General features: G+C 51.7%; 2 protein-coding genes across 4 annotated transcripts; one reads left to right on the top strand and one right to left on the bottom strand.

Annotated features, from left to right (window-relative positions):
• The first annotated feature begins 2,665 nt into the window (after positions 1 to 2,665).
• On the top strand, positions 2,666 to 12,219 carry POMGNT1 (protein O-linked mannose N-acetylglucosaminyltransferase 1 (beta 1,2-)). 3 transcript variants are annotated; one of them, XM_023258642.2, is made up of 22 exons: positions 2,666 to 2,808; positions 3,318 to 3,487; positions 4,112 to 4,187; positions 4,378 to 4,496; positions 5,145 to 5,210; positions 5,300 to 5,413; positions 6,235 to 6,352; positions 6,546 to 6,644; positions 6,812 to 6,939; positions 7,313 to 7,383; positions 7,610 to 7,685; positions 7,866 to 7,949; positions 8,039 to 8,080; positions 8,293 to 8,351; positions 8,691 to 8,763; positions 8,852 to 8,980; positions 9,065 to 9,190; positions 10,406 to 10,470; positions 10,665 to 10,709; positions 10,941 to 11,076; positions 11,341 to 11,450; positions 11,550 to 12,219. In XM_023258642.2, exons 2-22 carry the CDS (start codon positions 3,368 to 3,370, stop codon positions 11,635 to 11,637), a joined length of 1,944 nt encoding a protein of 647 aa, XP_023114410.1. In that variant the 5' UTR covers positions 2,666 to 2,808; positions 3,318 to 3,367; the 3' UTR covers positions 11,638 to 12,219. The 3 variants fall into 3 exon arrangements, with proteins under 3 accessions (XP_023114410.1, XP_023114409.1, XP_019692482.1); XM_023258641.2 differs by having other exon boundaries at positions 2,667 to 2,808; positions 4,112 to 4,226; XM_019836923.3 differs by lacking the exons at positions 2,666 to 2,808; positions 3,318 to 3,487 and adding an exon at positions 3,869 to 3,887 and having other exon boundaries at positions 4,112 to 4,226.
• A 2,940-nt stretch (positions 12,220 to 15,159) lies between these two features.
• On the bottom strand, positions 15,160 to 20,075 carry TSPAN1 (tetraspanin 1). Its single transcript, XM_019836921.3, has 8 exons — positions 19,920 to 20,075; positions 19,410 to 19,474; positions 16,748 to 16,954; positions 16,466 to 16,540; positions 16,251 to 16,349; positions 16,016 to 16,171; positions 15,832 to 15,915; positions 15,160 to 15,645 (listed from the first exon to the last, which is right to left on the bottom strand). The coding sequence occupies exons 2-8, from the start codon at positions 19,464 to 19,466 to the stop codon at positions 15,598 to 15,600; spliced, it is 726 nt and encodes a 241-aa protein (XP_019692480.1). The 5' UTR covers positions 19,467 to 19,474; positions 19,920 to 20,075; the 3' UTR covers positions 15,160 to 15,597.
• Positions 20,076 to 22,127: the final 2,052 nt, after the last annotated feature.

Raw genomic sequence — 22,127 nt, 5'->3', positions numbered from 1 at the left:
GATCTCACGTTTTGTTGGTTCAAGCCCCATATCTGGTTCTGTAATGACAGTGTAGAACCTGCTTGGGATTCTCTCTCTCTCCCTTTCTGTCTGTCCCTCCCCTGCTTGCTCTAAACAAACAAATAAACAAACAAACAAGAAAGAAAGTAACGTTCTTCTGGCCACTGAGAAGTAATCAGTATGGAAGATGAAAGGTCCACATGGGCCAGACAGATCAGATCCTGTAGACTGATGCTTCTTAAGCTTGACTGTGCATATGAATTATCTGCACATCTTGTTAAAATGCAGATTGTAATTCTGTAGATCTGGGATGGGGTCTGAGATTCTTCTTTTCTAACAAGCTCCCAGGCGATGGCCACACTGCTGTAGAACTGTAGAAGATAGTTCTATAGTGCTTGGATTATATTTTATAAGCAATGAGGAGCCATGAAAAACTTTTGTTGTTGTTTTGGCTTGATTTGGGTTTTTAATACAAATTATTTCAGCCCATGGTCACAGAAGGATTTACAATGCAAACCCTGCTTTATCTTTTCCCACCTCTATACCCACACCCCAAAGACAATGATGTTCAGCTTTGTTTTTTCTGGTGTTTATACACATAACTCTACATATGCTTATACAGTACTACTATTTATTAATTTTAAATATCATCTACTGACTTCCTATTATGATAAATATAGATTTATCTCACACTCTGTACTTCCCTTCTTCCACTGACCCTAAATATTTCTATCACTATTTTTAGGTCATCTAATGGTTACCTTGTAACCTTAAGTAATGTGTTTTTCCTTGATATCTCTTGATCCACAGAAGAGTTTTAAATCAGAGGTTAAAAACCAGACTTACCTTTTTGAAAAACTGCTCTGGATTTTGCAAGGAGAAAGGATTGGAGGGGTACAAATCTGGAGTCAAGGAACCTGGTTGGAAGGGAAGAAACTGAAATGGACTGGACTAGGGAGGGGCAGGTTGTGAGATTGGAGAACAGTTAGACCACAATGGAGGACTCTTAAGGAGGTAAGACTGACAAGACTTGGTGACTGGTTACATTTATTTGTTTATAGTGGCATTCATGAGTATTTGCTCAGGAAATGAGTGATTTCAATAAATATTATGGAGCATCTACCATTTGCTAGCCATTGCGCGTGGTGCAGAGAGTATGCTGGTGAGTAAAGACACCTCGGCTGGTTGTTGGAGATGAGGAGTCAAGGATGACTTCAGCTGTTCCTGCTGTCATTCACCAAGGAAGGGAACCCCAAAAGAGATCTAAGAGTGGGAAGAGATGATTACAGCAGGGGTCACATTGAGTTGGAGGGGCCTGTGAAGATGTCCAGCAGGCAATTAGATACAGGTCAGCCTGGAGCTCAGGAAATATTAGCCCTGCAGATATGAGTGTAAGAATCTAGGTGGTTACAGAGGTCAAGAGAGTGGATATGATCTTCCATTGAAAGTGAGATTGAGGAGTGAAGATCAGGAAGGAGCCCTGAGGGACATCTTTTTCAAATGCTAATAAAATGTGTTGCATTTTCTTCTGTTCTCTAATACATACCTATTAGGAAAAATCACTTATTATCTTAGCTTCTAAGATAAGTACTGTTAACATTTGGTGTGTGTGGGGGGGGGGGGGGAATACCATCCCACCACGTAGGGAGCAGGTGGAATATGGAGAGCTCAAAAAAAAAAAAATCTAACTGGTCTGGCTTCCTCTGTTTCCTTTTAAAACAGTCTTCACAAAACAGTAAAGGTTCTCTTAAATGGAACTATATTGCTCCTCTGCTTACTTGCATAGCTACCCATTCACTTCAAATAAGCATCTCCATCACCTAGAAACTTGTTAGAAATGCAGTATTCTGCTCTACCCCAGACTATGAATCAAAAACTCTTAGAATGGGGCCCAGCAATTTGTGTTTTAAGGCACCCTCCAAGTGATTCTGATGCAAGGTAAAGTTTGAGAATTACTATGTTAAGCTAAGTGCTTTGTATGTATTATCTCATTAAACCTTCACAACAACTCTGTATTTTTCTTGTCAGTATAGGGCAGGGGTTGTGAGTAAAATCCGGAGCTGGGATGCCTAGGTTTGAATTCTAGCTCTCCTAGCTTTGTGACATTGGGCCTCATTAGTAATAGCACCTAACTCATGGGGTTGTGGAATTCAATGAGTTGATGGAAGTAAAGTGCTTGAACAGTGACTGGCATAGAGTAAGCATCATATAGAGTAAGCATTTCACAGATGAGGGAACCTAGGCTGAGACGTGCAGTGACTTGCCCAAGGTCTCAGGTCGTGGGAGAAGCAGGTTTTTAATTCCCCTCAGCCTCCAAACGCATACCCTAGGCCTGCATACCCTAGACCTAGGTGCGTGCAGCCTTGGCCAAGCAAGGGGAGCAGGTAGCTGTGTCCGAGGCCTGTAGGCCCTATGACCCTGGAATCCCGAATGGTCTAGTCCAAATCTCTAGGACTCCGACTTGAATCCAGTTTGCCATCGGCGATGCTGGGGACCAAGACGTCGGGGGTGGGGGTGGGGATGGGGGGCCGGATCTGCTCTCCCCTCGCAGCCACCCCGCCCGCTGGTTGCGAGCCGGGGGCTGCTGAGTATTCGCGGCACTCGCGGGCTGCTGACACTCGTCGCCGCCGCCCTAAGCGCCGCCCGCCGCCCTCTCACCCCGCGGCGGCGGCGGCGGAAGCGGGGAGGCGGGCCGGGCCGGGCCGGGGCGGGGCCGCGAACGGCATGGAGGAGGCGGAGGCCGCGGCGCGCCGGGCCGAGCAGTGCGGGCCCGAGAGGGGCCCGAGTGGGGCCCGGGCCCCCTGAGCCGTGAGTGCCTCTGGGCAAGAGTCCGGGAGGGGTGGCGCGGCCGGGGCAGGTTTCCCGAGTCCTCAGGCGGCCCCGAGCCCTGGGAGGAGAAGAATGGGGCCAGATAGGAGAGGGCGAGGGCGCAAGGGGGTGGAAGGATTGGGGGCTGGGGAAGGGGGTTGTCTCCGCCCTTTGCCCACAACAGGACTAGGAAGACCTGGAGCTTGGCCCTTTTAGGAGCTGATAAACCTCGAGAGCCGATTGTTTGGCCCCTTCTCCGGCGCGGGGGGCGGGGGGTGGGGGGAAGGTCCCCGAGCAGCTGTGTCAGTTACCCCAGCCCCAGGGGGAGTTTCCAGGTGATCTGACCCCTCTGAAGGTTTCCTCTCCAGAGAAGTTGAGCCACTTTTCTCAGGTCACACAGCGTGGATGTCTTCAGGGAAGCGTTGCTGGGAGGTCCTCCCTGGTCTCCCTAGAAGGTATCAGACTTTGGGAGGAACACCTTACTCCATGTGACCCTCTGGTCCTCTCAGATTCCTGAAGGCATGGGTTGGCCAGGACAGTGGTGACTCCCCAATCCGGCATGGACGACTGGAAGCCCAGCTCCCTCATCAAGCCCTTTGGGGCTCGGAAGAAGCGGAGCTGGTATCTTACCTGGAAGTATAAACTGACCAACCAGCGAGCCCTGCGGAGATTCTGTCAGGTATAGAAATGTCCCAAACCTCCTAGGGGCTCCCTCCCAGCTTTACCCTAGCCTAGACTATTGGCACTGGGACTTACCTTGGCTACCCCCAACCCTGGAAAGGGGCGGCAGGTTTCTAGAGAGGAAACCTCTTTGTGTCACGTCGCTACGAGGTGGTGGTTTGGGCCCAGAGTTCTAGAATCAGAACCCAAGTACAACCTCCTAGGCTTCTGACAAAAACCTGAAGTCTAATCAGGAAGGCTTTGCCCAGGGGTACACACACCTGTCAGGCAGTCAGAGCTAAGACCCAGGTCTTCTGATCCCCAGCTTGGTTCTCTGGGACTGGCTCCATCTCTAGGAACTAATTGTGGAGGGGACCAAGGAAATCAGGGCCTCAAATGGAAGAATACAGGAGCTCTGGGTAGGAAGGGCCCTGATGAAGAGAGAAGGGTCAGGGGTGGTTCCCAGGAGGAGGTGGTTGTGAAACTGGACCCTGGCTGGGGGGAGTAGAAATGGGTGGACAGAGGGACGAGAGGCCCCAGGATCTCCCTGTGTCCTCACTGCAGCCAGGGCCCTCCTTTCAGGAAGACCCTCAATGATCTGGAGGGGGTGCCCCTCTTTAGTCATCCCTACCGCTCCTCTCAGACAGGGGCAGTGCTTTTCCTACTGGTGACCGTCATCGTCAACATCAAGTTGATCCTGGACACGCGTCGAGCAATCAGTGAGGCCAATGGAGACTCGGAGCCAGAACAAGACTATGGTGGGGCCAGGCTGAGGATGGGGTTGGCTGTTGAGGTGGAGTGGTGGTGGGGGAGGGGTCCCCCGGGATCTCACAGCTGAAATGGTAGGCAGATCCCAAGGGATGAGATGCTGCTGGAAAGACCATCTCCCTGACCTTTGCACCTCTACAGATGAGGCCCTGGGCCGATTAGAGCCGTCACGGCGCAGGGGCAGTGGTCCCCGACGGGTTCTGGATGTGGAGGTGTACTCAAGCCGCAGCAAAGTATATGTAGCTGTGGATGGCACTACGGTAAGTGGGCCAGTGTCGGGTGTACAGTCATTGTATTCTACTCAGGGTGTGGGTCCGTGGCTCTGGGATCCACTGCCTAAGTGGGTACTGCATCTCTGCCACTTTCAAACTATGTGGCTCTGGAGGCCTCAGTTCCTTATCTAAAGTCTGGGACTAATGATTTCTCCTTGTCAGGATTAAAAGAAAAGTATATGAAATGTGTTGCATGTAGTGGAATATTATGCAAAGTGATCGTTAGTATCAGTAGGTAGATAATTCATTGACTTATCCCATAACTGTTTTCTGGTCCCTTCTTTGACCTCAGCCTAGTTCCAGGCATTGGGGACCTAGAGGTAATCAGAGCTGGCCCCAGTTCGAGGGGCTTAATCTGATGGATTATAATATCTCCAGCACGAGGAAGAGACGTTAGGGCTCTAAGAGTCTGAAAGCCGTAGAGAGGAGGGTTCTAGAAAGATCTGATCTCTCTAATGGATAACTTAAGGAGGTTTTCTGGAAGAGGTGGCATTCAGGCTGGGTCAGAAAAGAACTGTTAACAGAGGCATAGGCAGGAGAAGAGGTTTCATGCAGCTGAGTTTTTAAATTCCCATAAGACAGAGAGACCTTGAATGCCACCATGAAGAGTTGGATTTTGTCTCTGCCACCCTGTAGGTGCTGGAGGACGAGGCTCGGGAGCAAGGCCGGGGCATCCATGTCATCGTTCTCAACCAGGCCACGGTGAGGTTCTAGGGGTGGGGGACCTGGAGGGCTGAAGCTGAGCCCACCTTGCTGGTGACATTAACTCATGAGAGGTATGTCCCTGCCAGGGCCATGTGATGGCAAAGCGTGTGTTTGACACATACTCACCTCATGAGGATGAGGCCATGGTGCTGTTCCTCAACATGGTGGCACCTGGCCGAGTGCTCATCTGCACTGTCAAGGTCAGTGACTCTGCCCTGGTCCTTCTCCCAATGCCCCCAATTCCAACTTTGCTCATGGCCCTGGGTTCTATACCCCTCATAAAGCATAGTGGGAAGAACCTCTGGAGGAAGGTAATATAGGTTCCAATCTTAGCCTTGTCATTTTTATTTAGCAAATAGTTATTGAGCAACTACTGCATGCCAGGCACTGATCTGGGTTCTAGAGCTACAATCAGAAGCAACCTTTGTGGAGCTTACATTGTGCGGGGCAAGATCAACAACAAAAAAGCCAGATAAACGTGTGATGTCAGGAAATGATAACTTACTGAAGATAGTGAAGCAGGGAAGACAGAATAATGGGTGATGCATTTTAGAAAGGGAAGGCGTCTGTTAAGCAAGTGACGTGAACAGAAAGCTGGAGGAAGTAAGGAGAGGGCCAGGTGGCTATCTGGAGGAAGAGTGTTCTAGAGAAGATTGACGAGTGCAAAGGCCCTGAAGTGGGAAGGTGCTTAGCATGCTTGAGGAATTGCAGGGATGCCAGTGGAGCTGGAGCAAACTAAGGGAGGGGAGGGGAGTGGTGGGAAAAGAGCGGAGAGATGCAGATTGTATGGGATGGTAAGGATTTACTAGCATGGCCGTCTTGGATAATTCTCAGAATCTCTCTAAACCTTCAGTTTTCTTAACTGTGAAAGGATAGTAACCTCAGAGGGTTGTTGGGATAATTTAACGAGCTAATTTAAATAAAAGGTTTTGCGTGATGCTTGACACATAACGAGTGCTCCATGAAGCCAGGTCACCCAGAACCATGGCAGGCAGGCTGACCACTTTCTCTGGTCTCCCAGGACGAGGGCTCCTTCCACCTCAAGGACACGGCCAAGGCTCTGCTGAGGAGCCTGGGCAGTCAGGCTGGCCCTGCCCTGGGCTGGAGGGACACTTGGGCCTTCGTGGGACGGAAAGGAGGTACTGGCACCATGGGCCATCCACCCTAAAGTATCAGGGGTCTGGAAGGAACAGAACACCAAGAGATGGGGTGGGGTTGGGGGCAAATAGGAGCCAGAAGTGGTGGGCTGGATGAAAGTGGGCAGAGAGTTGGGAAGAAGCTTTCAAACTGGAGCCTGGGCCCCCATTGCCCCTCATTCCTGCCCCCTGCTAGGTCCTGTCCTTGGGGAGAAACATTCTAAGTCACCTGCCCTCTCCTCCTGGGGGGACCCAGTCCTGCTGAAGACAGATGTGCCGCTGAGCTCAGCTGAAGGTGGGGTTAGTGGGGTCTGGGCTCCAGGGCAGTGCCTGGGCTGGAGGTGGGGATTTGGGTCCTCTTAATGGAGCTTTATTCTCTTGACTGAGTGCCTGGGGTTTTGTAAACCACACTGGTCTTCTGCCCCTACATGCCTCATCCTGTTGACCCCATCCCTCCCTCAGAGGCCGAGTGCCACTGGGCAGACACAGAGCTGAACCGTCGCCGCCGGCGCTTCTGCAGCAAAGTTGAGGGCTATGGGAGTGTGTGCAGCTGCAAGGACCCCACACCCATCGAGTTCAGCCCTGACCCAGTGAGTGCAGCCTTAGACAGTGAGGCTTGGACTCCTTCTCAATTCAGCCAGAGGCCCTAGGAAAGAGCCAGGTTGGGCTTTCCCTACCTCAGCCTGAGAGGGAACCAGGACCAGAGGATCTGTGCTGAGCTCTGAAAGACGGGGGGTGGGGGTGGGGTGGGGGGGGCATCCTGTTGGGGGGAAGAGTAGGCCATGTGAACAAAGGCCTGGAGTTGGATGTGGGTTGAGTGTATGGGAGGGCCGGGACAGGGAGACCCTCTGCCTTTTCCCTCTCTACTCTGGAGTCGCCTTCTCCCCAAAGAACTCTTCCCTAGGTGGGGATCCCAATGTGAAGAGGGAGTGAGGCAAGAACTAAAAGCTGTTTCTCCCTCAGCTCCCAGACAACAAGGTCCTTAATGTGCCTGTGGCTGTGATTGCAGGGAACCGGCCCAATTACTTGTACAGGTGAGCCTGGGAGTGGGCTGTATCCAGCACTGAACAGGAGGGTGCTTAGCAAGTGGGACCCTCAAGCTTATCTGCCTGCAGGAGGAACTCTTGAGGTGGGCAGAAAGGCAACAGATTCTAGGCCCATTCACCCATGTGGGTGAACAGGGGGATGTGGACCCATCTATAAGCACAAGGGAACCCAGAGTTGGGTGACAGAGACCTAACCCATCCCTGGGCTCCCCAGGATGCTGCGCTCTCTACTCTCAGCCCAGGGGGTGTCTCCCCAGATGATAACGGTTTTCATCGATGGCTACTATGAGGTGAGTGGGGTTTGGGGGCTATGGGAAGAGCAGAGCCCAGGGCCGTGGGTGCTGAGTAGCAATGATCACAAGAGACGGCCAAGGCAAGGGCTGTGAAATGTAAATGGTTTGGCATGGCGGAGCCTGCAAAGTGGGCAGGGGGAGGTGGCTCACATGGTGACCAGTGGCCATGCCTTCTAGGAGCCAATGGATGTGGTGGCCCTGTTTGGTCTGAGGGGCATCCAGCACACTCCTATCAGCATCAAGAATGCCCGTGTGTCTCAGGTACTGCCTAGGCAAGGATGGAAGGGGCAGACACCTGACCCTGCCATCCACCCCAAAGCTCACATGCCCTCTTTCCGCTCCCCACCCAGCACTACAAAGCCAGCCTCACTGCCACTTTCAACCTGTTTCCGGTGAGTAGTAAGGACAAAGTCCTTGGACCTAGGGAAGAGAAACATGGGTATAAGGTCTGGTCTTATTATATAGCAAGCTCTTCTCCTCTCTGGACCTCAGCTTCCTGATCTGGAAAACAGGGGTAGTGCTGCTTGAGAAATAAGATGGGGGTGGAGGAGGCACAGGATGGGAAAGGCCCCCTTGGGGTCATGCTGTCCCCCTCCCCCTGCAGGAAGCCAGGTTTGCCGTGGTTCTGGAAGAGGACCTGGACATTGCTGTGGACTTTTTCAGGTGAGGGGAGTGCCCTTCCATAAGTACCTCTCCACTCAGCTCCTATAGGCTTCCTTGGGCCTCTTTGCTTAACTGGGTCTCCAGGAAAGAAGGCAGTGGGATGTCTGGGAGAGCTTTCTGAGGAAAATAAGCTTAAAAGTGGGGGGAAAGCCTGCAAAGGTAGGACAGCAGGTGTTGGGGTTGGAGTAGAGAGTAGAAGGATGGGTAGACACAGTGGGGATTTGGGGGAAGGGACAAGTAGGCATGACTCCTGAGTCCCATCTCTAGCTCCTCCAGCATCACTGTGTGACTGGGTTTGTCCTTGTCCTTCCCTGAACCCTTGGACCCTGCCTGTCTCAGTTTCCTGAGCCAGTCCATCCACCTACTAGAAGAGGACGACAGCCTGTACTGTATCTCTGCCTGGAACGACCAAGTAAGCCAAGTGGCCAGGGGTCAGCTGGGGTGTTGGTACAGCACAAGCACCAAGCTGATACCTCCCACCATGGCACCCCTGTCCCCAGGGATATGAACACACAGCTGAGGACCCAGCACTGCTGTACCGTGTAGAGACCATGCCTGGCCTGGGCTGGGTGCTCAGGAAGTCCCTGTATAAGGAGGAGCTTGAGCCCAAGTGGCCCACACCGGAAAAGGTGCCCTGGCAGGGTAGGGTGAGTGGGCTGGAGTCCCCTCCCAGCTCCAAACCTCTTAACCATCATAATCTTCCATGCCCCCAGCTCTGGGACTGGGACATGTGGATGCGGATGCCTGAACAACGCCGAGGCCGAGAGTGCATCATCCCTGATGTTTCCAGATCCTACCACTTCGGCATCGTTGGCCTCAACATGAATGGCTACTTCCACGTGAGTGGGAGGCAGGGATATTGTGGAGGTGGGCACAGAATAGTAGATAGAGCAAGAACATGGACTCTAGAGCAGTCCCAGCTCTTCCACTTATTAACTTTGGGGAAAATTCCTTATCTTCATTTGCCTCAGTTTCCTTATTTGTAAAATGAGGATAAAGATACTACCTATCACAAGGGTTCCAGGTTACGAGGCTTAAATAAGTTAATATATGTAAAATGCTTTGAACTGCAAGCATTATATAAGGGTTAGCTCGTATTTTTTTCATTATTACTATTCTTAGCACCCAACTGTGGGTGTGGGGAGGGGATTTCTGCCACCAGGCGCTTATGCAGCCGTGGAAGCTTTGCCCTCTCCTGTCCTTGCAAGTGGAGGGGCCCAAGCCTCAGCCCAAAGTGAACAGGGAGGTCCCCGGGCCTCCATGCTTTACATGGCTGTGTCCAAAGGGCCACTCCGCACATACAGCAAGAGTATGCATTGAGACAGGCCAGCCCAAAGGAACATATGGGCAGCTTAGAACCTCCTAGATTCCAGAAGGACCCTGAAAGATCGGCTTATACAAGACCCTACTCATCTCCCAGAGAGGGGCAGGCATTGACACTTTCAGTACCTTGGTCTTAGCACTTTCCTCCGTCTCAGCTCAGACTGGCCTTTTGCCCTCTGGTCCCCACAGGGCCTGTTTCTGGCTTCTGTGGCTCTACAACAGCAGACCCGGGGAGAACCACTGGGAATAGGGACTAACCCAGGGGTCAGGAGCATGAGCTGCTGGTGTGGGCATGAGGTCTCTAGCAATGGGGGAGCTGAAATTAAAGCTAGTAAGAGCAGGAGCGCCTGGGTGGCTCCATCAGTTAAGCATCTGACTCTTGATTTTGGCTCAAGTCATGATCTCAGTTTCTTGAGTTTGAGCCCTGCATTGGGCTCTGCACTCACAGTGCAGAGCCTGCTTGAGATTCTCCCTCTCTCTCTGCCCCTCCCCTGTTCACAGTCTTTCTCTCTCTCAAAATAAATAAATAAACTTAAAAAAAAAAAAAAAAAGGCTATGAGAGCCGGCCAAAGATGCTACAAAAAGGAGGATAGGGAAGATGGAGGGAAATTAGGGGGACCTCTGTGGGTCCAGGACTTCATCTGTGGGCCTTGTGGCTATGTGGTGGGTCAATGGGCGGGTGTGGGCCTGACAGCGTAATGCCCTAATGTTCACCCTCACACCCACTTCAGGAGGCCTACTTCAAGAAGCACAAGTTCAACACGGTTCCAGGTGTCCAGCTCAGGAACGTGGACAGGTCAGGGATGGGGACAGAGCAGAGGGGAGGATATCTAGGAGCCTTGATGACCAATCCCCAATATTCCCCTCCAACCCTGGGGCCTGCTGTTTACCCCAGCCTTGCTGCCACCCAATTCCCATGTAATCTCTTGCCTTGCCCCTGGAACCTGAGGGGTTACCCTTTCCCCTGACCCATTTTTCCTTCTCCTTCAGTCTGAAGAAGGAAGCTTATGAAGCAGAAATTCACAGGCTGCTCAGGTATGGCCTATGGCAGTAGGGATATATGGCAGGGAGTGAGGAGGCAAATACTGGGGGTCTTGGCCCCATTATTTTTGGGGCCCGCTGCAAAATGAAAAGCAGGACACCTTGTTGAAAAATTAAGAATTTCAAGACAGCAATAGCAGAGCTTTAAACTAAGCACAGGGCCTTGTAAAACACACCCATGAAGCAGGCTCTGTCTTGGCCTTTCTCCCCTACCCTCTGCTGCAGCGAAGCTGAGGTTCTGGACCACAGCAAGAACCCTTGTGAAGACTCTTTCCTGCCAGACACAGAGGGCCACACCTATGTGGCCTTCATCCGAATGGAGAAAGATGATGACTTTATCACCTGGACCCAGCTTGCCAAGGTGCCCCACTAACATACCCACCCCAGGCTTACTCCTCCCCACCAGATACAGGGAGCCTTTGTTCTGGAATCTTCTACCTCAGAACCTTTGCTTCATCCTCTGGGAACCCCTCTTTCAAACCCTTTGTCTAATTCCATATTCTAGAAGATGCTACCTCTTACAAATTGAGACTGTTGAGGGGCTGGAGGCTGAGCCAAGGGTCCTCAGTGGCCCCTCCCCACAGCTCTCTGACCCTTGCCTCTCACTCTGTCCCACTCCCACCAGTGCCTCCATATCTGGGACCTGGATGTGCGTGGCAACCACCGGGGCCTGTGGAGATTGTTTCGGAAGAAGAATCACTTCCTGGTGGTGGGCGTCCCAGCCTCCCCCTACTCGTGAGTGACTCTTTTCTGCCCTGGGATGTGAGAGTCTAGTGGGATTAGCGGGCATAGCTAATTACCTTTTCCCTATACATTTTCAAATTATCTTTCCAGGGTGAAGAAGCCACCATCCATCATCCCAATTTTCCTGGAGCCACCCCCAAAGGAAGAGGGAGCCCCAGGAGCTGCAGAACAGACATGAGACCTCTTCCAGGACCCTGCAGGGCTGGGTACTGTGTACCCCCAGGCAGGCTAGCCCTTCACCCCATCCTGTAGGATTTTGTAGACACTGGCAGGGGTTGGGGCTGGTTTGTTTTTAACATGAGACTTAATTACTAACTCAAGGGGAGGCTTCCCCTGCTCCAACGCCCCTGTTCTTGAGTTGGAGGTCTATTTATTTACTTCCTTGTGGGAAGGGGCAGGATAGTACCTGGGAATCATCGGGGTCCCTGGGCAGCTGATCCTGCCCTTTGCACACTCCCTCCTCCCAAGCCTGGCTCAGAATCTAACCTATTTATTGACTGTCCTGAGGACCTTGGGAAAAGGCTGAAGCCTGGAGGGCCTTGATTCCTTTCTTGGCTGGGTGCTGCCCTGAGGGTGGGGCTGGCTCTTACTCAGGAAACTGCTGTGCCCAACCCATGGACAGGCCCGCTGGGGCCCACCTGCTGATGCAGACTCACTCAGAGACCCTCAGACACTGAACCAGGCCTCTTCTCAGCCTCCTCTTTGTCCAGGTTTCCAAAGCTGGATAAGGTGGTCATTGATTAAAAAAGGAGAAAACCTCTGGGGATGTGTTTTATGATGGTATGACTGTGTGGGGGCGGGGGGGGGGCAGGGAGGGGGAAGAGAGAGAGACACAGAGAGAGAGATGGGTAGGAGAGAGAATGGTCATGATGGATAATGAGTTTTCCTTACTGTCCTCCACAGAGTTTAGCTTCCATTTGGCACCATTTGGCCACCAGGGGATGCCCCAGTCTCAAACACCAAGGTTTTTCCCTAAGCTCCACCTTAAGACAGCTGAGCCTGACCTTAGCCTCACTGTACTTGGGGCTGAGCTTACAGAAGCCACCCCAAGCCTCTTCCCATCAGGCAGTTAACCTGCCTAGCTTGTCTGTTTAGGTACCTGTCTCCAGAGATGAAGCAACAGAGCAAAAGGGATACTTGGCGTTAGGGGAGGTGATGGGAGAGCAGGTGAGTCTAGGGGGGTTGGAAAGGAAGTGAGTGAAACAGAACTGGGGTGGCATCATTCAGGAGGCTATGACTGGGCTGAAGATGGAGTTGTAGGAACAAGGATCTGTGGTCCTTAGGATACTTTTATTTTAATGTTTATTATTTTAAATTTTTTTATGTTTTATTTATTTTTGAGAGAGAGAGAGAGAGAGAGAGAGAGAGAGAGAGAGCGCATGAGCAGGGGAGGGGCAGAGGGAGAGGGAGACATAGAATCTGAAACAAGCTCCAGGCACTGAGCTGTCAGCACAGAGACCGACACGGGGCTCGAACCCACGAACCGCAAGATCATGACCTGAGCTGAAATCGGACATTTAACTAACTGAGCCACCCAGGCACCCTTTAATATTTGTTTATTTTTGAGAGAGAGTGAGAGCAAGCAAGTGGGAGAGGGGCAGAGAGAGAGGGAGACAGAGTATCATAAGCAGGCTCTGCATTGATAGCAGAGTGCCTGACGTAAGGCTCAAATTCATGAACTGCAAGATCATGACCTGAGCCAAAGTCAGACACTTAACAAACTGAGCCACCCAGGTGCCCCCCTTTGGGTACTTTGTAAGCAGATTCCATATCTATAAATTTTTCTGGAGAAAAGCTATCAATTTCTTCTTTAAAAAAATTTTTTTAATGTTTATTTTTGGGAGAGAGAGAGAGAGAACATAAGTGGGGGAGAGACAGAGAGAGAGGGAGACACAGAATCTGAAGCAGGCTCCAGGCTCTGAGCTGTCAGCACAGAGCCCAATGTGGGGCTCGAACTCATGAACCATGAAATCATGACCTGAGCTGAAGTCAGATGCTAAACCAACTGAGCCACCCAGGCACCCCCGTTTCTTCTTATTTTTTTAATGTTTATCTTTGAGAAAGCATGAGCAAGGGAGAGGTAGAGAGAGGGGAATAAAAGAACTGAAGCAGCTCTGAGCTGACAGCAGCAAACCTGATGTGGGGCTCAAACTTACAAACTGTGAGATCATAATCTGAGCCGAAGTCGGATGTTCAACCAACTGAGCCACCCAGATAGCCTGAAAAGCCATCATTTTCATCAGATTCTCACCTAGCCACTGATCCAAAGAAGTTAGAAAGATCTAACTTAGTCATAGAAGCACCAGGAAATGGATAGGACTGTCTAGAAGGAGTGGATAAGAAAGTCTAAGGCAGGTGGCAGGACATTTAAGGGATCTAGTGTAGACCACACCTCTTGAGATGGGTCAGCCTGCAGAGTCTGTTCAAGGTAAGTCTGGTGAGTGCCTTATGTAGAGCCTTGGCCAGGGAGGCAGGAACTGACTAGAACTCCCGCCCTTTTATCAGCTCTACCCCTCCCTCCACCATGGCACAGGTGCTCCGACATTTCTCGCCACCCTGACGCCTTCAGTGTTTGCTGGAGCTAGAGATAGTGCTTGAGGTACCACAACAGTCAAGTTAAGGAGCAGTTAGCTCACGAGGTGGTGGAGGCCCGCCCTGGGCAAACAAATCCCCTGCAGCCTCCATGTAGGTACCTGGGGAAGGGTGGTGTGTGAGAGATGGTAAGGTTGTGAAGGTGGGGAGAGGGACTAGTTGCTCTCCCTGCCCAGCCCCCCAGCAGGCTCCTGATCTGGACCTGGGACTAGCTCTCAGGCACTGTGTGGTTCTCTCCAGGTTGCTGTTCCTTCGCGGGCTCAGCAAGGGGTAATAGTTCTGGACTGCCCTAGGAAAACCAGGTGGGGAGTAAGGAGGACTGGTTTGCTAGTCTGGGTTTTGCTGGCTGTAGCCTTCCTCCTTAGTGTTGTCCGTCCTGTTTCAGCAGCAATCAGATCTATGTCTGGGATATTCTGGCCTTCAGGTACATTGGACTCCACATCAGCCAGGACCCCACCAGACTCTGGAGTCAGACAGTCTGGGCCCAAGTCAAGGCTCAGCCCTTCAGGGAAGGTTGTGGACGTGGAACAAGTCACTTGGCCTTTCTAGGCACAGTTTCTAGAGCTTGGGGGTGGTTAAGATTAAGAGATCAGATCTGTAGAGTCCCAGAGGCAAGCCAAGACCAAAATAAACAAAGTTCTTCCTAAAATCCCCAAGGCAAGGACAGGTATGGGCTTTGCCTGAGTGAGAAGGGTAGGCAGCTTGGATCCTCTGATGGGGGCTTCTGGAGGGATTCCAGAGCCTAAGAAGTGACCCTCCCATTGCCTTGGCAGTATTTCTTGTCTCTCCACCCCCACCTGGGCACAGGCTTGTTATTTTCATAGCTTTCCAGTCCACTGCCCCCACCCAGGAGGGGGTAGTTTCAGGTCAAAGTCCTCCCACATTATGGGAAGGCAGACTGGCCCAGCCCCCAGTTCCTCCCCGAGTGCCCTCTTGGTCATCCCTGTTAGGCTCCCTCCCAGGCCTGGAATCCAAATGAAGGGGGAAAATAGGCATCTACCTCCACCCTTGTGACCTTTCCAGGGGCCTTCTGAGTCACCAGCCCCATAGGAATCTGAGGCCAAGTGAGGCAAGATGGGCCTGCCTCTCCAAGGATACGCGAAAAGAGTTCCAAACGGAGACATTTTAATTGGGTTATGAGTTCTGAAGAGCCTTCTACACATCTGCCTCGTGACTGCTGATTTTGCATGTGTCCATGTTTTAGGGTGCCTTTCTCTCATCCCGCAGCGGGGCTGCTGGGATCACTGAGAGCCCCATTGGCTTGAAAGGGTGTCAAGGGTTTAAGGGACAGACTGGAAGTATGGGAAGGAGAACTGACTGCCTTAGAGGTTCTGACCCCAACCCCACCATTGGAAGGAAAACTCAGGCACAGCTGGAAGGGGGTGGTCCCCTATTTGGCCCCAAGTCCAGAGCAGCAAGGCTGGGCCCACTCTGGCCCAAATGAAACTGTTAGATCCTGTCCTCAGCCCAAACACTGCCGCTTGACAGTGCCAGGATGCCTCTTCCCAGTTCTGTGGCAGCAGCAGTGGCGGAGGCAGAAGCAGACTTACTTCAAATTGCAGTACAGATACATGGACACGATCATGGCTGCCAGCTGGTGGGAAGGGAATAGGTAGAGATAAGGGATATGATCAGGGTCCTTACGCTTCAGTCCCCTGCCTCCCAGACACTCTGCATGAAGCTCTGTTAGAAGTCTGTCTCCTTCTGCAAGGCCTCCAAGATGGGTCAAGCACCCTGATCCAGTGGTGATATCCTGCCCCAACCTCCTCATGCCCCTTACCTCCAAACCCCCAATTCCAGCTGCCACAGCACCCACAGTGACTGCGTTGGTTCGGATGTCATACAGAAGCTGACTGAAGCAGCCCTTGGAGGAGTGAAGAGAGGGGCTATAGTCAGCAGCTGCACCCCTCCCTCATTCAGCACTTTGAGGACATTAAAGCAGCCCCCAACCTTCCATACCACACCTGTACAACGTTGTCATCAGCCTTCTCCTTGGTGCAGGGTTCTGTGGCTGTGCCATTGCCATCGTCAAGGCAACAGTATGGGGGAAAGGTATGGTTCTTCATGAAGTAGGGAGAGCCCTCAAAATCCGTGTAGTTGTTAAAGCCACAGCACTTGAGCTGGAAATGAGGAGGGAAGGGTGGTCAGTGGGGCCTCGTTTTTTCTCCCCACCCCAAAATCTCCCCCAGCCCACCTTACCCCTTCCATGGTGGTGTTCCACACTTGGGTGAAGTCCTTCTGAGAACCATAGTCTTTCTTGATGGTAGGCACTACCAGCAACGTCAGGAAGTGCTCAGCCTGGATGGGGCAGGTCAATGCTTAGGGCCTGGTAGGGAAGGCGGCCATTCACAGGCCACAGCCCACGTGCAGGGTTTTTCCCGATCTTTCCCCCTTGCCCCATCCCCACTCCTCACCATGGTGGTATACACCAAGGCAACTACAGCAGCTGCAACCTCAGCGATGAAGATGATGAGGAGGATCAAGAAGAACTGAATGGGGAACAGAGGTCTGAATTTTAGAGACAGTCCCTCCTGCCTCACTTATTGTAACCCACCACCCATTAAAACAAGGCAGTTGCCCCCTCTGCTGAGGCCTCTGGAGTCCAGAGCACGGTTTGGGGACCCCCAGAGCCTGGTGTCAAGGGTGAGGGGGCCCCGGGTCTCTGTTATGGGCCTATGGAGCTGGGTTTGACACACCATCATGAGGGCACACTTGTTCTCAGTCTGAGCACCGTAGCAGCCCAGGAAACCAAGAGCAAAGAGCACAGCACCAGCTGCGATGAGGAAGTAGCCCACGTTGACAAACTGCATGGCACTGGATGACAGCGGCCCGAAGATCTTCAGGAAGGATGACCCATCGACGGACACCCAGATGCCCACTGCCAACAGGGCAACGCCACACAGCTGGGGACAGAGAGGCAGACCATAAAACAGTGCGGGCAAGCAGCTCCTTACCATGCAGTTGAGTCAGGAAGATGGGAAATGAGAAAGTTTCTCCCTTTATTGGCTAAGGAGTCTTAAAAACTCATCCTGCACGGAGGAAAATATTCTGTAGAGCCAGAAAAATGGGAGCTGGGCCACCCATAGCCAGCACCTATGCAGATATAAATGGGATCAGGGGTTCCAGAAATATCTACAGGATGGGAGAAGGGCAAGACTTTTCCTCACTGCTGTCAGGGTCAAGCCACATAGCTAGGAGTGAAAATAAGCAGGTGAGGGCAGCAGGGTACCCCCTCCACCCCATTTCCTTGCAGAGTGAAACGCCTCTGTCTTCTGATAGGTGAAACAGTGGGGTTGTAGCTTGAACAGGCTCAACAGTCACCATGGCAACAGAGGTGGGGCTGAGGTTTACACCTGCTTCCAACCTTGGAGAGGGACTCGGGGAGAAGGGACACCTACCTTGAGGCCCCATTTGGCCCCTCTCCAGGATCAAACTCGAGGCCTGCCCTTCATCTAACCTAGACCTCTCTTTGCCTCACAGGAAATCTGAGGCACCAGAGGGGGAGTACAGCCAGGGTTTCTTTTAGAGGCTCTCTCTTGCTCAACCCCAAACCTCAGGGGATTCTGAGGCCCAGACTGGGCAGGAGGTACACTATCCAGATGCCACACCTCTTAGAGCAAAGCCATCCTGATCCAGAGTATCCGCAGATGAATCAGCCTGACATCACCTTGGTGCCCAGCTATAGAAACTGAGGCTAGAACCAGGTGGCAGATTGTGGCTGGATCCCAGGCATGTTTGCCCAAGGACAGAGAGCTGGGCTCCCAGCCTATAAGGGTCAAATTTCAAGGAGGTTGAGACCTGCCCTGCCCTGCCCTGCCCAGCCTGGCAAAGCCTGACCAACAGAGGCCAGAAACCAAACCGGATTTGCCTTTAACCCCCTCGGACCGGAGCCCCTACTATCTCCATATTGCTGGGATCCCTTTGCCTTCTCCAGATATATGGATAAAGGCTAGTGCCCTGAAGCTAAAAGAAGCCCAAGGCATGGACCATATTGGAGTCAGGTTATTCACCTCTAGCCCAATTTCTCCAAAAATCCATCTACACTTCCTGTCTCTACTTCCTCACTTTTCACTGACTCTAAGCCACTCTAGTGTGGCTCTAAGGTCTGTGGTGCCATGCTGTGCTAACTCTAGTGGACACTTCATGTGCCATGCCCTTCTGATCTCTCTGAGATTGTGCTCTCCTTGATTTCTTTCCACTGCTCTTTCTCTATCTGCTTCCTGGTGGCCGTTTCTCCACATAATCCTTGTAAGTTGGGTTTCTCAGAGGTCACTCTGCCTGAGTGCTGTTACCCACTCAGTGGCTTCACTGACCATTTGTGGTCACATGACTTCCAAATATCCATGTCCAGCTCCAACCAGAGCTGCAGCCCCATTGGGTATGCAGCTGCCTGTGGGACATCCCCCAGGTTGCTCATACCAGAGCCACAGACATTACCTCCAAAACCTCTGTCTGCCTTGCCCCCCTTCTGCCCCTTGGCCACCATCTGAGGCCTTTGTCTTCGTCCATTTCTCCCCATCTCCACCACCATCTCCAGGGTTCATGCCTCATTACTCAGCTTCCTCAAACATGCCCTATACAATCTGTTCCTGGTTTTCTGAACAATATCCGATTTCATTGCCTCTGGGTCTTTTTGCATGCTTTACAACCTCCTCACCCAGTGCAAATTCCCAGCCTCACCTATTTCCTCCAGATAGTCTTCTCTGACCAGGGTTCAGGCCCCTCCTGTGGGCTCCCATAGCCCCTCTGCTAAGGCCAGACACAGTACGTTGCCACCGTCTGCCTATCTGCTTTGCTGGATCTGAGATCCTCAAGGGCAGAGAAAGGGCTTGCTCACCTTTCACCCCAGCACTTAGCACAGTCTTAGCACATAAATGTTTGTTGAATGAATAAAGACTGCTTGAGGTTTGTTGAATGAATAAAGGCTGCTTGAGGCCGACTCTCTGCTCTGAGGTCTTCAGGCATTTCTCCTTTCAGCTGCCTGTCCTACAGAGGCCACTGAATTTCCTTGATCACTAGGTAAGCTTGGGCAAACCTCTTCCTCTCACTGGGCCCCCAGTCCCTATAAAAGGGGACAATTGCTCCTGTTAGCCTACACTGCCCTGCGCTAAATCTGGGCTGAAGCTTCCTAGAAGGGAGGACCTTCTCCTACGCTTCTCCTCCCCAACTTGTGTAGCAGTCAGGCTGCTCCTGAGACCAGGACTCGGCATTTGGGGAGAATTCTGCACCCTATCATAATGGGAAATTGGTACCACAGAGTCTGGACACAGCAGTGTCCTATTTCCCAGCTTGGGCTCTGCTTAGGTTGTGACCCACTCTTATAGGGAGCCCCAAAGAGCCCACAACCCCCATACTTACAAAGATGAGGAAATTGAAGAGGGTCATCATGGTTTTAATGAAGCTGAAGCACTGCATGGTGGCTCCTGAGAGGCAGACAAGTGTGAGTTAGGAATTAGTGCCACGTGCCTCCACTGGCCCCTGGACTGGCTCTGCCATTTGGACCCTGACATAGCAGACTCCAGCATCCAGGACCCATAAATCACCAAAATTCCCCTGAATCTAGACTCTGACACCTCAGGACTTTTCCCAAATCCTCCTGACACCCCTACCTCTTTGTACTGCCCCAGACCTCTACCAGCACCTGACATTCTGAGATACTAACACCCCAGGTTTCCCCGCTGGCGCCCCAAACCTAGCCCCCACACTACAGATTACTTCATGCCCTTCCTTGGCACCACTATGTCCTGGACCTCTCTCCCAACCCAGCCCTAGACTCTTTCCGGACCCTCCCCATTGGCCTCCCAGCTTCCCAAACCTGTTTACAGGTTGATTTCACTTTATAGGATAATCCCTATCCTATACCATCACCTGTTCAGGGCTCTTGGTAGTGAGTTCTGAAAGAAGAATCTGCTGAGGCTCCAGAGGGGACAGGCAACTCCAGGGAATTGCCACTTGAGTGGGCAGGCAGTGAGACGGGGCTGGCTCTCACACACCACTGCTCACCTGTAGGCGGGGCAGGGCTTTTCAAGGCCTCCTCCTCTGCTTGCCTTCCCGTCTGCCCCACCCAGCAGTCACTCAGCCTCCTCTTGCCCTGCTGCCCCCTGCTGCCTGGAGATCTGTCCCCACAGCCACTGGAGCAGCGAGCCTCGTCGGCCTGGCAACACCAACCGCAGCAACACCTTTCCTGATCTGAAGAAGGAAGAGAAATCTGAGGGTAAACAAGCAGCTCACAGAATTTCTGGGTGCCCTCCACCACCACCGGGCACATATGCTTCTTAGCCCACATCTGCTGATACATTCATACACCCTGTGTGCTCACAGGCACGCATACCTCTGCCCAAGCTGCCATTTGTATACACACACAGAGATATGTACATAAACACCTACTAGCTCTCGTGAGCGTGCACACAAACACATGCATACACACATACTCTGACCTATGTGTGGACGGATCCCCAGCAACTAAGAAACAACAAAGCAACATCTGAGGTACATTCTTAAAGTCTCTCTGTCTCTCTGTGTTTCTTTGTCTCTGTTTCTCACACACACACACACACACACACACACTCAAGCACATCTACACTTTCAAGGAAATGGCCAAGGTTTAGTAGCTTTTGCCCCCTCTTCTGAGCAGCAAATGACTCTTAGTCCTTTGCCCTCTGCAAAATCTCAATTTCCCCATCTTTCTCCTCCCTTCTTTCTTCCTTACTCAGCTCCCTTCCCATCCTTTCTCTTGCTCCCCCCCCCCCCCCCCCGCCCGCCGCGATCCAGTATTCTAAGCAATCTGCGTTTAGCACCCCTTTCCTTTCTGCCAGCAGGTGGCACCGTGGTCTCACAAAAACATCACCCCAATTTGAAGGCTCAGCAATCCCGTTCTACAAAAATCCCTCAGGGTTTAATTTGAACTCCTGCCTGCCTCTTTCCCTGCTGGTCCTACTTTCCACTCTAATGCTGCCGCCCGACATTGAGGTGCTGGGGAAGTTCTGGCCTTGGAATCACTCAGACCAGGTACTCCAATGCTGGTTCTACTGCTTCTTAGCTGTGCAACCCCAGGGGCATTTCTTAGACTCGTTTATTTTTCTTTTTGTTTTAAAAATTTATTTTGAGAGAGAGAGAGGGAAAGGGAAAGCATGGGAGAGGAGCAAAGAGAGAATCACAGGTAGGTTCCATGCTATCAGCGCAGAGCCAGACATGGGGCTTAATACTGTGAGACCATGATCTGAGCCAAAATCAAGAGGTAGACACTTGACCTACTGAGCCACCCAGGCGCCCCTTCTTAGACTCAGTTTCAAGCCTCTGTTTCCTGGTCTGTATAACAGAATAGTTATATAGAGTTTTAAAATAAGATTTTCTCACTACTCTGGGACAAATGAGAATGACCACAGAGTGGGGGGCAGAGTGGGAAGAGTCATCACCAGAGGGGGTATGAGTTGGATGAAGTGGACTTTTAAAATTTTTTAAAAATTTGAATATAGTTGACACTTTGTTTTGTTTTTTTATAATGGGAGGAAGCAGTGAAGAAACAGGGGAGAGAGGAGGGCTGATGACACTAATAGTTGTGTAGATCGTGTTTTAAATGCATTACATATATAGTTTTTTCCCCCCTCTTCACAACCATTCTATGAGATAGATTCTCTTTTATCCCCTTTTTAAATACGGGGAAACAGAGGCACAGATGGTTGGTCACTTGCCATGATCACACAGCTCATAAGTGGCAGAGCCAGGATTCAACCCTAGTCAGCCTGGTGCCAGAGTCTGTATCTTAACCACCAAGCAGACTGTCTATATTGATAGAATCTCTGAGAAGGCAGGAAGAGCTGACGTCCAGAAAGAGCAGAGGAAGAGGCCTTGGTCTGGGACTTGAGGAAGAAGGCCAAGAGCAAAGTGGGTTTATGGGTGTAGTGGCTAGAAGTTAATGGGAGAAAGGTCCATTTTCTAAGACTGAGGATAGCAAGAGAAGAGGCTAGAGGGGGAGTAGGTAGGTGTGAGGCTGTATAGGGTGGTGCTGAGGACCCTAAAATCTGCTGGCAGTCTCCTGCAGGAACAGAGAAAAGGCAGAGGCTGGGAAGGAGGACT

Source organism: Felis catus, chromosome C1, assembly GCF_018350175.1.
Source record: "Felis catus isolate Fca126 chromosome C1, F.catus_Fca126_mat1.0, whole genome shotgun sequence".
NCBI lineage: Eukaryota > Metazoa > Chordata > Mammalia > Carnivora > Felidae > Felis > Felis catus.
The sequence above is the reverse complement of the archived record's forward strand: the minus strand, read 5'-3'. Positions and strand labels throughout refer to the sequence as shown.

Coding starts and splice junctions, on each gene's coding strand:
- POMGNT1 (XM_023258641.2), top strand. CDS start 3,368: ATGGACGACTGGAAGCCCAGCTCCCTCATCAAGCCCTTTGGGGCTCGG. Junction 3,488..4,111: donor CCCTGCGGAGATTCTGTCAG/GTATAGAAATGT, acceptor CGCTCCTCTCAG/ACAGGGGCAGTGCTTTTCCT. Junction 4,497..5,144: donor TAGCTGTGGATGGCACTACG/GTAAGTGGGCCA, acceptor GCCACCCTGTAG/GTGCTGGAGGACGAGGCTCG.
- TSPAN1 (XM_019836921.3), bottom strand. CDS start 19,466: ATGCAGTGCTTCAGCTTCATTAAAACCATGATGACCCTCTTCAATTTC. Junction 16,350..16,465: donor CCTTGGTGTATACCACCATG/GTGAGGAGTGGG, acceptor TGCCCCATCCAG/GCTGAGCACTTCCTGACGTT. Junction 15,646..15,831: donor CTGGAATTGGGGGTTTGGAG/GTAAGGGGCATG, acceptor CCTTCCCACCAG/CTGGCAGCCATGATCGTGTC.